Source organism: Lichenostomus cassidix, chromosome 27, assembly GCF_008360975.1.
Source record: "Lichenostomus cassidix isolate B80296 chromosome 27, HeHo_3.0, whole genome shotgun sequence".
NCBI lineage: Eukaryota > Metazoa > Chordata > Aves > Passeriformes > Meliphagidae > Lichenostomus > Lichenostomus cassidix.
In genome coordinates this window covers 5,084,410-5,100,209 of record NC_139507.1, presented here as the reverse complement: position 1 = coordinate 5,100,209, position 15,800 = coordinate 5,084,410, and the positions used below count along the sequence as shown (strand labels likewise).

Sequence of the window (15,800 nt, the reverse complement as noted above, 5' to 3'; positions counted from 1 at the left end):
GTCACCTCAACCTTTTCCGGTTGGTGAACACAAAACCAGTTAAATCCGGCAAAACCCGATAACAATCAGGGAAATCCCATAAAAACCAGTCAAACCAGTCAGACCAGTTCCAGCTGTCCTTGTCGCCATTCCTTGGGGACAAAGAGGTTGGAAAAACACCAAAGGGCATCCCAAGGTTTGGGGGGGAAAAGGCAAAAAAACCCATAAAGGGCATGGCAAAACCCCATTAAAAACATGACAAAAATCCCATTAAAAACATGACAAAAACCCATTAAAATCATGGCAAAAAATCCCATAAATGGCATAGCAAAATCCCATTATAAACATGGCAAAACCCCATAAGGGGCAGCAAAAAAACCCACTAAAAACATGACAAAAACCCCATTAAGATCATGGCAAAAAATCCCATAAATGGCATAGCAAAACCCCATTATAAACATGGCAAAAACCCCGTAAAGGGCATGGTGAAAGCCCCATTAAAAACATGGTGAAATCCCCATTAAAAACATGGCAAAAATCCTATTAAAAACATGGCAAAAAACCGATTAAGATCATGGCAAAAACCCCATAAAAGACATAGAAAAATCCCATGAAGGGCACAGCAAAAATCCCATAAAGGGCATCATGAAAACCCCATAAAGGACATGGCAAAACCCCATAAATATCATGGGAAAAATCCCATAAAAAGCATGGGAAAAACCCCATAAATATAATGACAAAAACCCCATAAAGAACATGGCAAAAATCCCAGAAAAATCATGGCAAAAACCCCATAAAGGGTAGTGTGAAAAGCCCATAAAGGGCATGGTGAAAATCCCATAAAAGACATGGAAAAAATCCCATAAAGGGCATGGCAAAAACCCATTAAAAACGTGGTAAAAATCCCATTAAAAACATGGCAAAAACCCCCATAAAGGGCATGGCAGAAATCCCATAAAAGTCATGGAAAAATCCCCATAAAGGGCATGGCAAAAATCCCATAAAGGACATGGCAAGAATCCCATAAACGGCATGGCAAAAACCCCATAAAAACCATGATGAAAATCCCATAAAAGTCATGGCAAAATCCCATAAAGGGCACAATGAAAACCCCATAAAACGCACTGTAAAAACCCCATAAATATGAAACCCCATATTCAATTCAACAATCCCCCAAATTCATTCCCATTCCTGGGTCATGTTTGGGTTCAAAACAAGTTTTGGGATTGGGATTGGGATTGGGATTAGGAACAGCAAAGTCGGGTCCAGCCTCCCTCCCATAATTAATTTAATTTAAAATCCTAATTTTGAGTGATTTTCTCCTGTTTTCCACATTGGAAATGAAGCTAAATCCCAGAAAATTCCTAATGCTCGTCCCGAGGTTGAAAACAAGCCCTGATCCCAAAAAAATCCCATAAAATCCTATAAAATTAAAAAAAAAAATTCAAAAAATTCCCATACAATTAAAAAAAAAATTCCCATAAAATCCCCATAAAATCCCCATAAAATTCCCATAAAATTCCCATAAAATCCCCACAAAATTCCCATAAAATTCCCATAAAATCCCCATAAAATCCCATAAAATTAAAAAAATTCTCATAAAAATTTTAAAAATGCCCATAAAATTCCCATAAAATGCCCATAAAATTGCCCAAAAATTCCCATAAAATGCTCATAAAATTCCTATGAAATTCCCACAAAATTAAAAAAATTCCCATAAAATCCCATTAAAAACCCATAAAATCCCCATAAAATGCCCATAAAATCGCAAAAAATTCCCATAAAATGCTCATAAAATTCCTATGAAATTCCCACAAAGTTTTTAAAAATCCCCATAAAATCCCATAAAATCACCATAAAATCACTTAAAATCCCATAAAATCCCCATAAAATTGCCAAAAAAATCCCATAAAATTCCCATAAAATTCCCACAAAATTCAAAAAGTTTCCCATAAAATCTCCATAAAATCCCATAAAATAAAAAAAATCCCATAAAATTCCTATGAAATTCCCACAAAATTCAAAAAAATTCCCATAAAATCCCCATAAAATCCCATAAAATCCCCATAAAATTGCCCAAAAAATTCCCATAAAATGCCTGTAAAATTCCCATGAAATTCCCACAAAATTAAAAAAAAATTCCCATAAAATCCCATAAAATGGCCATAAAGTCACAGAAAATCCCCATAAAAATGCCAAAAAATTCCCATAAAATTCCTACAAAATAAAAAAAAAAATCCCCATAAAATCCCCACAAAATCCCCACAAAATTCCCCCAAAAACCCCACAAAATCCCCCAAATTCCCACCTTGCTGAGGATGCGGATGATGTCGCCGCGGCGGAAGGAAAGCTCGTCGGGATTGTCGGCGCTGCAATCCCAAAGGCCTTGGTAGAAATGGGAATAATCCCAAAATTCTGGGGAAAAGGGGGAAAAAATGGGATTATCCCGAAAATCCATCCCGGAAACATCCCAGAAATCCATCCTGGAAACATCCTAGAAAAAATCCCATCTGGAAAAATCAGGATTTTCGGGATTTCTGGGGTTCTTTCTACTTTGGGATCGCCCTGGAAAATTTGGGATTTTTGGGATTTCTAGGGTTCTTTCCACTATGGGATTCCTCTGGAAATCCAACCTGGAAAATCTGGGATTTTTGGAATTTCTGGGGCTCTTTCCACCTCGGGATCCCTCTGGGAAATTTGGGATTTTTGGGATTTCTGGGGTTCTTTCCCCGATTGGATTCCTCTGGAAAATCCCATCTGGAAAAATCAGGATTTTTGGGATTTCTGGGACTCCTTCCACCTTGGGATCCCTCTGGAAAATCCCATCTGGAAAATCCAATCCTGAAAATCCAGAATTTTTGGGATTTCTGGGGCTTTTCCACCTCGGGATCCCTCTGGAAAATTCGGGATTTTTGGGTTTCTTCCACCATGGGATCCCTCTGGAAATCCAACCTGGAAAATTTGGGATTTTTGGGATTTCTGGGGTTCTTCCACCTCAGGATCCCTCCAGAAAATCCAACCTGGAAAATCAGGATTTTTGGGATTTTTGGGTCTCTTCCACCATGGGATTCCCCTGGAAAATCCAACCTGGAAAATTTGGGATTTTTGGGATTTCTGGGGCTTTTCCACCTCAGGATCTCTCTGGAAAATCCAATCCAGAAAATCCAGAATTCTGGGATTTCTGGGGTTCTTTCTACCTTGGGATCCCTCTGGAAAATTTGGGATTTTTTTGGATTTCTGGGGTTCTTTCCACCATGGAATTCCTCTGGAAAATTAAATCCTGCAAATATGGGAATTTTAGGGGGTTTTTAGGATTTCTGGGGCTCTTTCCACCATGGGAACCCTCTGGAAAATCCCATCGGGAAAAATCAGGATTTTTGGGATTTCTGGAGCTCTTTCCCATCAGGAATCCAACCCAGAAACCCCAGAATTTTTAGGATTTTTTAGGATTTCCAGAGCGTTCCATCCTCTCCGATCCAATCCCGGGAAATGTGGCTCAGGAGCCTCGGGAATCGCAGCTGATTGGATCCCAGGGAGCAAAAAACCGGAATTTCATTCCCGGAATATTGAGTTGGGAAGTCGCAAAACTCCGGGAACGACCCCGCCGGGAAATTCCCGAATTATTTGGGGACTCTGGGAATTTCCGGGAATTAATAAAAACCGAAATCCGGGATGAGTCGTTGGGAGAGGATTGAAGGAGAGGAAAAAATTGGGATGGGAATAGGAGGGGAGGGAGGAGGAGGAGTTTGGGAGGAGGTGGGAAAATCGGGAATTGGGAGATGGAAAATCGGGAAGTGGAGCTTGGGAAGAGATGGGAATTGGGGGAAAAGCTGGGAAATTGTGGGGAAAACTGGGAAATTGTGGGGAGAGATGGGAAATTGTGGGAAGAGCTGGGAAATTTTGGGAAGAGATGGGAAATTGTGGGAAGAATCAGGAAATTGTGAGAAGAGATGGGAAACTGTGGGAAAAGTTGGGAAATTTTGGGATCAACAAGAAAGTCATGGAAAGAGCTGGGAAATTTTGGGATCAACAGGAAAATTGTGGGAAGAGCTGGAAATTTTGGGAAGAGCTGGGAAAATTGTGGGAAGAAATGGGAAATTTTGGGAAGAGCTGAAAAATTATGGGAATAACAGGAAAATTGTGGAAAGAATTGGGAAATTGTGGGAAAAGCTGGGAAATTTTGGGATCAACAAGAAAATCATGGAATGAATTTGGAAATTTTGGGATCAACAGGAAAATTGTGGGAAGAAATGGAAAACTGTGGGAAAAGTTGGGAAGTTTTGGGATCAGCAAGAAAATAATGGAAAGAGCTGAGAAATTTTGGGATCAATGGGAAAATTGTGGGAAGAATTGGGAAATTTTGGGATTAACAGGAAAATTGTGGGAAGAGCTGGAAATTTTGGGAAGAGCTGGAAAATTGTGGGAAGATATGGGAAATTGTGGGAAAAGCTGGAAAATTGTGGGAAGAGCTGGAAACTTGTGGGAAGAATTGGGAAATTTTGGGATCAACAAGAAAATCATGGAAAGAATTGGGAAATTTTGGGATGAGATGGAAAATTGTGGGAAGAAATGGAAAATTGTGGGAAAAGTTGGGAAATTTTGGGATCAACAAGAAAATAATCTAAAGAGCTGGGAAGTTTTGGGATCAACAGAAAAATTGTGGGAAGAATTGGGAAATTTTGGGATTAACAGGAAAATTGTGGGAAGAGCTGGGAAATTTTGGGAAAAGCTGGGAAATTGTGGGAAGAATTGGGAATGGAATTTCCCACTGGGAATGGAATTTCCATTGGGAAGAGTTTCCCCCATTGGCTCCCTGGAATTCTCCTGGAATTCTCCCACAATTCTTCAGGAATTCTCCTAAAATTATCCTGGAATTTTCCTGGAATTCTCACAGAATTCTCCCAAAATTCTCTTGGAATTCTCCCGAAACTCTCCAGGAATTCTCCTGGAATTCTCCAGGAATTCTCCAGGAATTTTCCCGTTTTCCGAGTTTTTCATCACCACCACCAAAATCCCAAACCATTCCCACAATCCTGGAATTCCTGTGGATCTCACCCTTTTCCTCGACCCCGAAATCCTCCTCATCCTCCGGGAATGGCGGCTCAGGGTCCTCGTCTGGGGGGAAAAACAGTGGGAAAATCAAGGAAAAATCAGGGAAAAAACAGGGAAAAAATCAGGGGAAAACTGGGGAAAAATCAGGGAAAAACTGGGGAAAAATATCAGGGAGAAAATGGGAAAAAATCAGGGAGAAAATGGGAAAAATATCAGGGAAAAATTGGGGAAAAATCAGGGAGAAAATGGGAAAAATCAGGGAAGAAAAGGGGGAAAAAAAAGGGAAAACCAGGGAAACCATCAAGAAACTTCCATAAAACTCCATAAAACCCCAGAAACCCCCAGAAAACTCTGGAAAACTCCAAAAAACTCCAGAAAACACAACTCCAGGCTCTCCCTCCGACAAAAGAAATAGGAAAAAAAGGGAAAAAAGGAAAAAAGGGGGGAAAAAGGGAAAAAAGGGAAAAGAGGGAATAAAAGGGAAAAAATGGAGAAAAAAGGGGAAAAAAGGGATAAAAAAGAAAAAAAGCAGAAAAAATGGAAAAAAGGGGGAAAAAGGGGAAAAAAGGGGAAAAAAGGGGAAAAAATGGGGAAAAAATGGGAAAAAAGGATAAAAAAGGGAAAAATGGGGAAAAAGGGGAAAAAAAGGATAAAAAAGGGGATAAAATGGGAAAAAAGGGGAAAAAATGGGAAATAAGGATAAAAAATGGGAAAAAGGAAAAAAAGGGGAAAAAAGAAAAAAAGGGGAAAAAAGGGGAAAATTGGAAAAAAATGGGGAAAAAAGGGAAAAAAAGGGGGAAAAAATGGAGAAAAAGGGGGAAAAAATGGAGAAAATGGGGAAAAAAGGATAAAAAAAGGGGATAAAATGGGAAAAAAGGGGGAAAAAGGGGAAAATTGGAAAAAATGGGAAAAAGGGGGGAAAAGAGGAATAAAAGGGGAAAAAAGGGGGGGAAAAGGATAAAAAAATGGAAAAAAATGGGGAAAAAAGGATAAAAAAAGGGGAAAAAGGAAAAAAAAAAGGATAAAAAGTTTTAAAAAGGTAAAAAAAAGGTAAAAAAAAGGTAAAAAAAAGATTTAAAAAGTTCCTCTCCGAGTGGCGCGGATCTCCTCCCGGGAGGCTGCGGAAGATTCCCGGCGGAGTTTGGCTTTTAATGGAGCAATTTGATTCAATTTTCCACTCGATAAAGTTCCCGTCGCTCCTCGCCGAACACCTTCACTCCTAATTGAACATTCCCAGCGCAATCCTGGCCGGGAAATTGGAAAACTTGATCGGCTGTGAAATTTTATTTTCCCTTCGCCGCCTCTGTTTGCGTAAAAGTTCCTTAACGGCTTCGCCGAGGAAATTATGGGGTTTTTTTTGGTTTTTTTTTTTTTGGGTTTTTTTTGATTCCTGGTTTTTGTTCCGCGGCGGTTTGTCGATGGGGAAGGGAAGGAGGGAGGGAATTGGGATTTTTTTCTGTTTTTTTTGGGATTTTTTTGGGAAAAATCCTGGATTTCAGTGTTGGGGATTTGGGGATTCTGAGGAGAAAATTGGAACTTTTTTCTTGAGTTTTTTTGGGGGAAAATTCTGGATTTCAATGTTGGCAATTTGGAGATTACAAGGAGAAAATTGGGATTTTTTTCCTGGGATTTTTTGGCAGTTTTTTTGGGGTAAAAGTGGGAAAAATCCTGGAGTTCAACGTTGGGGATTTAGGGATTCCAAGGAGAAAATTGGGATTTTTTCTTGGGGTTTTTTTGGGGGTTTTTGGGGAAAAATCCTGGATTTCAGTGTTGGGGATTTGGAGATCCCCAGGAGAAAATTGGGATTTTTTTCTTGGGAATGACCATCGGTGTGGGAATGGCTGAGATTTATTCCTGATTTTCCAGGGAAAAAATTGGGAATTTTGGGTTTTTTGACCTCAGAAATTTGGGAATGGCTGAAGTTTATTCCCAATTTCCCAGGGAAAATTGGGAAAAATTGGGAATTTTGGGTGTTTTGAACTCGGAAATGTGGGAATGGCTGAAGTTTATTCCCAATTTTCCATGGAAATTTGGGATTTTAGGGTGTTTTGACCTCAGGAAATGTGGGAATGGCTGAGTTTTATTCCCGATTTTCCATGGAATTTTGGGAATTTTGGAGCTCACCTGGCAGCACCTCATAGATATCATCTCCTTCCGCCATTGGCTCTTCCTGGATCAGGGTGGAATTTTGGGAATTTCCCATGGAATCCGAACTTTCCTCCTCCTCCTCCTCCTCCTCCTCGTCGCAGGGAATTGTCAGGGAGGTCAAGTCTGGAAGGAAAACCGGGAAAAACCAGATGGAAAAACAAATGGAAAATTGGGAATTCTGGCAATTCCAGAGGGGTTGGGATGGAATTCCAAACCCTGAGCCGGAGAAAACAGGGAAAAAGGATGGAAAAACCCAAAGAAAGATGGAAAATCCCAAGGAAAAATCCCAAATCTGATCGTGAATCCCAGAGAATTTCTGGGATTTTCCAGAAGGTTCCAGAGGGTTTTTCTGGAATTTCCTCTGTCTCCAGCAACTCCACATAAATCCAGGTGGGAAAGAGGAAAAATGGGATGAAATCCAGGGAATCTCCCAATTCCAGAGGGGTTGGATGGAATTCCAAACCCTGAGCCTGGAAAGAGGTGGAAAAATGAAGGAAAAATCCAAAGAAAGATGGAAAATCCCAAGGAAAAATCCCAAATCCAACGGTGAATCCTGCAGCGATGCCGACTGGGATTTCCGGAGAATTTCTGGAATTTTCTCCGGAAAAATTCCTCACAAATCCAGATGTGGATGGAGGGAAGAGTTTCTGGGATGATCCCTCAAAATATTCCCCAAAAAAAATAAAATTTGGGACTCACCCTTGAGGAGGAATTGGATTTGCTCCACCCAGTCCTGAGCCTCGGTGGCACTGGGAGCTGTGAACTGCGGGAATTTGGGAATGGGTTAGCCGGGAATTTGGGAATTGGATATCTGGGAATTTGGGAATGGGTTAGCCGGGAATTTGGGAATTAGTTATCCACGGATTTGGGAATTGGTTAGCTGGGAATTTGGGATTGGTTAGCCAGGAATTTAGGAATTTGTTATCCTTGGATTTGGGAATTTGTTATCCGTGGATTTGGGAATTGGTTAGCCGGGAATTTGGGAATTGGTTATCCATGGATTTGGGAATTGGTTAGCCAGGAATTTGGGAATTGGTTAGCCAGGAATTTGGGATGGGAACTCATTATCCGTGGATTTGGGAGTTTGTTATCCAGGGATTTGGGAATTCCTTACCTGTGGATTTGGGAATTGGTTATGCTTGGGTTTGGGAATTGGTTATCCGTGGATTTGGGATGGGAATTTGATATCCAGGGATTTGGGAATTGGTTATCCAGGGATTTGGGAATTAGTTCTCCATGATTTGGGAATTGGTTATCTGGGGATTTGGGAATTTGTTATCCTTGGATTTGGGATGGGAATTTGATATCCAGGGATTTGGGAATTTGTTATCCGGGAATTTGGGAATTGGTTATCCACGGATTTGGGAACTCGTTAGCCAGGAATTTTGCAGGAATTTGTTATCCAGGGATTTGGGATTTCATTAGCCAGGGATTTGGGAATTTGATATCCATGGATTTGGGAGTTTGTTATCCAGGGATTTGGGAATTGGTTTTCTGTGGATTTGGGAATTGGTTAGCCAGGAATATGGGATGGGAATTTGATATCCAGGGATTTGGGAATTCATTATCCTTGGATTTGGGAATTCCTTATCTATGGATTTGGGAATTTGATATCTATAGATTTGGGAATTAGTTATCTAGGGATTTGGGAATTTGTTATCTATGGATTTGGGAATGGGTTTTCCGTGGATTTGGGAATTCATTATCCAGGGATTTGGGAATTGGTTGTCCTTGGATTTGGGAATTTGTTATCCTTGGATTTGGGAATTGGTTGTCCTTGGATTTGGGATGTGGATAATTCAGGTGGAAATCCATGGAAATAATTCCGATGGAAATAGATGGAAAGTCATGGAAATTCGTGGAAATAATTCTGATGGAAATCATTGGAATTCCATGGAAATCATTCCAATGGAAATCCACAGAAATAATTCATATGGAAATAACTCTGATGGAAATCCATGGAAATCGATGGAAATCCGTGGAAACAATTCCAATGGCAATCCATGGACATTCCCAACCTGCCCAGGATGTTCAGATCCCAAGCCAGGATTTTCCAGGGATGAAAAATCCTTTCCATTTTGGGAAACCTCCCCTCCAAAAAATTGGGAATTCCCCAGGAATTTTCAGATCCCAAATCCCAAATTCCCTCACCCTCCACACCTGGAATTGGGATTTTTTGCCAGGAAAATTCCCATTTTTCCCCCAAAATTCCCATTTTCCCTCCTAAATTCCCATTTTCCCCCCTAAATTCCCATTTTCCCCCCTAAATTCCCATTTTTCCCCCTAAATGCCCATTTTTCCCCCTAAATTCCCATTTTTCCACCCAAAATTCCCATATTTTCCCTCCTAAATTCCCTTTTTCCCCCCAAATTCCCTTTTTCTCCCCCAAATTCCCATTTCCCCCCTAAATTCCCATTTTCCCCCAAAATTCCCATTTTCTCCCAAAAATTCCCATTTTCCCTCCTAAATTCCCATTTTCCTCCCCAAAATTCCATTTTTTCCCCCAAAATTCCCATTTTTCTCCCCCAAATTCCCATTTTCCCCTAAAATTCCCATTTTTCCCACCTCGTAGGATCGTTTTCCAGGACAAACCAACTCGAAGGAACATTTTTTCCGGGAATCTTTCCGGAGTTGGGGATTCAGCCGAGCGCTGTAGTTCTCGATGGGAAAGTTGCCTTTGGGTTGTTTGCCTGGAAAAAAAGGGAATTCCGAGAAAATTTGGGAATTTTTTGCCTTTTTTTTTTTTTTTTTTTTTTCCTCCCACTCCTGGATGTGGTGAAAAGGTTTTGATTCAGGGAGGGAAAGTGAGGATGGGAAATTCCGGGAAATGGGAATTGGGTGGAAAAATCTGGAAATGGGAAATGGGTGGGAAAATCTAGGAAATTGGGAATGGATGGAAAATTCCGGGAAATGGGAATGGTGGAAAATTCTGGGAAATGGAAATGGTGGAAAATTCCAGAAAAGGAAAATGGGTGGAAAATTTTGGGAAAGGGAAATGGCTGGAAAAATTTGGGAAATTGGAATGACTGGGAAAATCTGGGAAATGGAAATTGTGGAAAATTTTGGAAAAGGGAAATAGTGGAAAATACTGGGAAATGGAAATGGTGGAAAATTCCAGAAAAGGGAAATGGATGGAAAATTTTGGGAAATGGAAATTGTGGAAAATTCTGGGAAATGGAAATGGCTGGAAAATTCCAGAAAAGGAAAATGGGTGGAAAATTCCGGGAAATGGGAATGGTGGAAAATTTTGGGAAAGGGAAATTGTGGAAAATTTGGGAAATGGGAAATGGGTGGAAAATTTTGGGAAATGGATATTGTGGAAAATCTAGGAAATGGAAATTGCTGGAAAATTCCAGAAAAGGAAAATGGATGGAAAATTCCAGGAAAGGGAAATGGGTGGGAAAATCTAGGAAATTGGGAATGGATGGAAAATTCTGGGAAATGGGATAAATGGGTGGAAAATTTTGGGAAAGGGAAATAGTTGGAAAACTCCTGGAAATTGGAATGACTGGAAAATTACAGGGAAAAGTCTGGAAAATTCCCTTTTTTCCAAGGGGGGAAAAAAAATCCCAAGGGAATATTATAAATTTTCCATAACAATTCCCAAATTCCCAAAGTTTTTCCCAAAAAAACCCCAAAAATCCCAACCCTGGGAATTCCCGAATCCCAACCCTTGGATTCCTGCTGGGAATGGAGGAATTGGGAATTTTTTTTTGGGATTAAAAAACTCAGGAAATCCTTGGAAAAAAGAGCTGGAAAAATGCTGAAGTTGATTCCCAAGGATTTGGGTGGTTTTTTCCTAAATTTTCCTGCTGGTTTTTGGGGCAGAAAGGAGGAAATCCATGAATTCCCAAGGCTGGGAAATTCCATTGCCAGACATGCCTGGAAATCGTGGAAAACTTGGAATTCTTTCATTCCTGTCCTTTTTTTTTTTTCCTCATTGAGGGGAAAAATGAGGAAAAAATGAGGAAAAAATGAGGAAAAAATGAGGAAAAAATGAGAAAAAATGAGGGAAAAATGAGGGAAAAATGAGGAAAAAATGAGAAAAATGAGGGAAAAATGAGGAAAAAATGAGGGAAAAATGAGGGAAAAATGAGGAAAAAATGAGAAAAAATGAGGGAAAAATGAGGGAAAAATGAGGAAAAAATGAGAAAAATGAGGGAAAAATGAGGAAAAAATGAGGGAAAAATGAGGAAAAAATGAGGGAAAAATTGAGGAAAAAAATGAGAAAAAATGAGGGAAAAATGAGGAAAAAATTGAGGAAAAAATGAGGGAAAAATGAGGAAAAAATGAGGAAAAAATGAGGAAAAAATTGAGGGGAAAATGAGGGAAAAATGAGGAAAAAATGAGGAAAAAATTGAGGAAAAAATGAGGAAAAAATGAGGGAAAAATGAGGAAAATGAGGAAAAAATGAGGAAAAAATTGAGGAAAAAATAAGGAAAAAATAAGGAAAAAAATGAGGGAAAAATGAGGAAAAAAATGAGGAAAAAATGAGGAAAAAATGAGGAAAAAATGAGGGAAAAATGAGGAAAAAATTGAGGAAAAAATGAGAAAAAATGAGGGAAAAATTAGGAAAAAATGAGGAAAAAATGAGGAAAAAAATGAGGAAAAAATTGAGGGAAAAATGAGGGGAAAAATGAGGGAAAAATGAGGGAAAAATGAGGGAAAAATGAGGGAAAAATGAGGGAAAAATGAGGAACAAATGAGGGAAAAATGAGGAAAAATGAGGAAAAAATGAGGGGAAAAAAATGAGGGAAAAATGAGAAAAAAAAAAGTGGAGAAAAAAAGATATTTTCCCTTTCAGGACCTTGAAATTGAATTTTCCCAGAGGAATTTCCATTTCCCATGGGAATTGCAGTTTTTCCATGAAATCAGATTTTATTCCATTGCTATTTTCCTTTCCCAAGATTTGGGAATTTGGTTTCCAACTCACTTTTTTCGCTGGAGAAGTAGAGGAAGCTCCGCTGGGTGAGGATGCACCAGCGCTTGTGCCACTCGGAGCCGAAAAAACTGGGCTCTGGAACGGGAGAGAAACGGGAAAAGTGGGAAAAAAAATGGGAAAGGTGGGGAAAAAAACTGGGAAAAGTGGGGAAAAATGGGGAAAGTGGGAAAAATCAGGGGAAGAGGGGAAAAATGGGAAAAATTGGGAAAAAATGGGAAAAATCAGGGGAAGAGGGGAAAAAATGGGAAAAGTGGGGGAAAAATGGGGAAAGTGGGGAAAAATGGGAAAAGTGGGGAAAGTGGGAAAAAGTGGGGAAAGTGGGGAAAAAAATGGGAAAGTTGGAAAAAATGGAAAAGTGGGGAAAATGGCAAAGTGGGAAAAAATGGGAAAAGTTGGGGAAAATGGGAAAAGTTGGAAAAAACCAGGAAAAGTGGGGAAAATCAGGGGAAGTGGGGGGAAAATGGGAAAAGTGGGGAAAGTGGGGAAAAATGGGAAAAGCTGGAAAAAACGGAAGAGTGGGGAAAAATGGGGAAAATCAGGGGAAGGGGGGAAAATGGGAAAAAATGGGAAAAGTGGGAAAAAATGGGAAAAATGGGAAAAAATGGGAAAAAATGGGAAAAGTAGGGAAAAACCCGGAAAAGTAGGAAAAATCGGGGAAGTGGGGGGAAAATGGGAATAGTGGGGAAAAATAGGAAAAGTGAGGAAAAAATGGGGAAAGTGGGGAAAAAGTGGGAAAGTGGGGAAAAATGGGGAAAATCAGGGGAAGAGGGGAAAAATGGGAAAAAATGGGAAAAGTGGGGAAAAATGGGAAAGGTGGGGAAAAATGGGAAAAGTGGGAAAAACAGGGAAAGTGGGGAAAAATGGGAAAAGTGGGGAAAAAACATGGGAAAAGTGGGGAAAAAATGGGAAAAGTGGGGGGGAAATGGGAAAAGTGGGAAACAATGGGGCAAGTGGGAAAAATCAGGGAAAGTGGGGAAAAAATGGGAAAAATGGGGAAAGTGGGGAAAAATGGGAAAGGTGGGGAAAGTGGGAAAAAGTGGGGAAAGTGGGGAAAAAATGGGAAAGTTGGAAAAAATGGAAAAGTGGGGAAAAAATGGGAAAGTGGGAAAAAATGGGAAAAGTTGGGGAAAATGGGAAAAGTTGGAAAAAACCAGGAAAAGTGGGGAAAATCAGGGGAAGTGGGGGGAAAATGGGAATAGTGGGGAAAAATAGGAAAAGTGAGGAAAAAATGGGGAAAGTGGGGAAAAACGGGAAAGTGGGGAAAAAAGTGGGAAAAGGGAAAAATGGAAAAGTGGGGGGAAATGGGGAAAATCAGGGGAAGAGGGGAAAAAATGGGAAAAATAGTGGGAAAGTGGGGAAAAATTGGGGAAAGTGGGAAAAAAAGGGAAAAGTGGGGGGAAAAATGGGGAAAGTGGGGAAAAACCAGGAAAAGTGGGAAAAATCAGGGGAAGTGGGGGGAAAATGGGAAAAGTGGGAAAAGTGGGAAAAGTGGGGAAAAATGGGAAAAGCTGGAAAAAATGGAAGAGTGGGGAAAAATGGGGAAAATCAGGGGAAGAGGGGAAAAATGGGAAAAGTGAGGAAAAAATGGGAAAGTGGGAAAAATCAGGGGAAGTGGGGGGAAAATGGGAAAAGTGGGGAAAATGGGAAAAGTGAGGAAAAAATGGGGAAAGTGGAGAAAAAAGTGGGAAAAGGGAAAAAAGGGAAAAGTGGAGAAAAATGGGGAAAATCAGGGGAAGAGGAGAAATATGGGAAAAAAAGGGAAAAATGGGAAAAGTGGGAAAAATCAGGGGAAGTGGGGAAAAAATGAGGAAAGTGGGGAAAAAAGTGGGAAAAGGGAAAAGTGGAAAAGTGGGGGAAAATGGGGAAAATCAGGGGAAGAGGGGAAATATGGGAAAAAATGGGAAAAGTGGGGAAAAATGGGGAAAGTTGGAAAAAATCAGGAAAAGTCAGAAAAATGGAGGAAGAGGAGGAAAATCAGGGAAAGAGGAGGAAAATCCTTTGGGATGAATTTCTGATGGATTTGATGCTCTGGGAAGGAAAAAAATGGGAAAAGTGGGAGAAATCTAGGAAAGAAGGGAAAAATGAGGGAAAGACAGGAAAAAAAATTCCTTCTTGTTCCTTTGGGATTTTCCTGATGGATTTGATGCTCCAGAAAGGGGAAAAATCAGGAAATTCTGTGGTGGAAATCCATGGAGAAATTGCCTTTTCCTGCTTTAGTCTGGAAATTTGGGATTTTCCCTAATTCTGTGTAGAAATCCATAGAAAAAAAAAGCTTTTTCCTGCTTTTTTCAGTCTGGAAATTTGGGATTTTCCCTAATTCTGTGATGAAAATCCATAGGAAAAAAGGTTTTTCCTGCTTTTTTTGGTCTGGAAATTTGGGATTTTCCCAATTCTGTGTAGAAATCCATAGGAAAAAAAAGCTTTTTCCTGCTTTTTTCAGTCTGGAAATTTGGGATTCTCAGCCCCAAAATTCCAGGTTTTACCTCGGGATCTCTTCTCCAGGTATCCTTGCTTCAAAATATTCCCGGGAAACTGGAATGGCTTTGGGATCTCCTCCAGCCCTGCGGGGGGAAAATAAAGGGAAAATCGTGGAAAGAGGGAAAAATCGGGAAAAAACTCCTTTTTTGTTCCTTTGGAGTTTTTTTTCTGATTGATTTGATGATCTGGAAAGGGAAAAAAATGGGAAAAATCAGGGAAAGAGGGGAAGACATAATTTGGGATATTTTTTCTGATGGATTTGATGATCTGGAAAGGGAAAAAAAATGGGAAAAATTAGGGAAAGAGGGGAAAAAATCCTCTTTTTCCTTCCTTTGGGATGCAGCACGGGAAATCCCAGAGGGAATTTTCCATTCCGACCTTAAAAATTCCCAACCAGCTCGGGAGAGATCCAATCAGAATTGGTTATCCTGGAATTGAATTATCCTGGGAAAAGCAGGAGCTGCTTTGCCTTAATTCCTTAATTCCATTTATTCCTTAATTCCATTTGGTCCTTAATTCCATTTGTTTTCCAAAATGGGAGGTGGGGAGGAATGGGATTGGTGTGGGAAATTCTTGCGAAATATTTCCCTAAATAATTCCCTAAATAATTCTCTTAATAATTCCCTAAATCATTCCCCAAATCATTCCCTAAATAATTATCTAAATGTTTCCCTAAATAATTCCCTAATTCATTCCCTAAATAATTCCTTAAATAATTCTCTAAATATTTCCCTAAATAATTCTCGAAATAATTCCCTAAATATTTCCCTAAACATTTCCCTAAATCCTTCCCTAAATATTTCCCTAAATAATTCCCTAATTCATTCCCTAAATCATTAATTTCCTAAATATTTCCCTAAATCATTCCCTAAATCCTTCCCTAAATAATTTACTAAATATTTCCCTAAATAATTCCCTAAATATTTCCCTAAATCCTTCCCTAATTCATTCCCTAAATAATTCCCTAATTCATTCCCTAAATAATTCCCTAATTGATTCCCTAAATGATTCCCTAAATATTTTCCAAATTCCCTAGATCAGTCATTCCCTAAAAAATTTCCAAAATATTTCCCTATTTCCCTATTTCCCTAACTCATTCCCTAATTCATTCCCTAAATATTTCCCTAAATAAATAATTCCCTAAATAATTCCCTAATTCATTCCCTAAATATTTCCCTAAATAATTCCCTAAATCCTTCCC

The 15,800-nt window shown here is 39.6% G+C and overlaps 1 protein-coding gene across 3 annotated transcripts in view; it reads right to left on the bottom strand.

Moving 5' to 3' along the window:
- Positions 1 to 15,800, bottom strand: part of SKAP1 (src kinase associated phosphoprotein 1) — a 118,583-nt gene that overhangs the window by 19,354 nt on the left and 83,429 nt on the right. For all 3 annotated transcript variants that reach the window (XM_085083489.1, XM_085083492.1, XM_085083491.1), the window contains 7 exons: positions 14,605 to 14,682; positions 12,113 to 12,196; positions 9,745 to 9,869; positions 7,879 to 7,942; positions 7,156 to 7,302; positions 5,035 to 5,094; positions 2,288 to 2,394 (listed from right to left, as the gene is read on the bottom strand). In XM_085083489.1, coding sequence (XP_084939615.1) covers positions 2,288 to 2,394; positions 5,035 to 5,094; positions 7,156 to 7,302; positions 7,879 to 7,942; positions 9,745 to 9,869; positions 12,113 to 12,196; positions 14,605 to 14,682 — 665 coding nt within the window. The remainder of the gene's footprint in view (positions 1 to 2,287; positions 2,395 to 5,034; positions 5,095 to 7,155; positions 7,303 to 7,878; positions 7,943 to 9,744; positions 9,870 to 12,112; positions 12,197 to 14,604; positions 14,683 to 15,800) is intronic.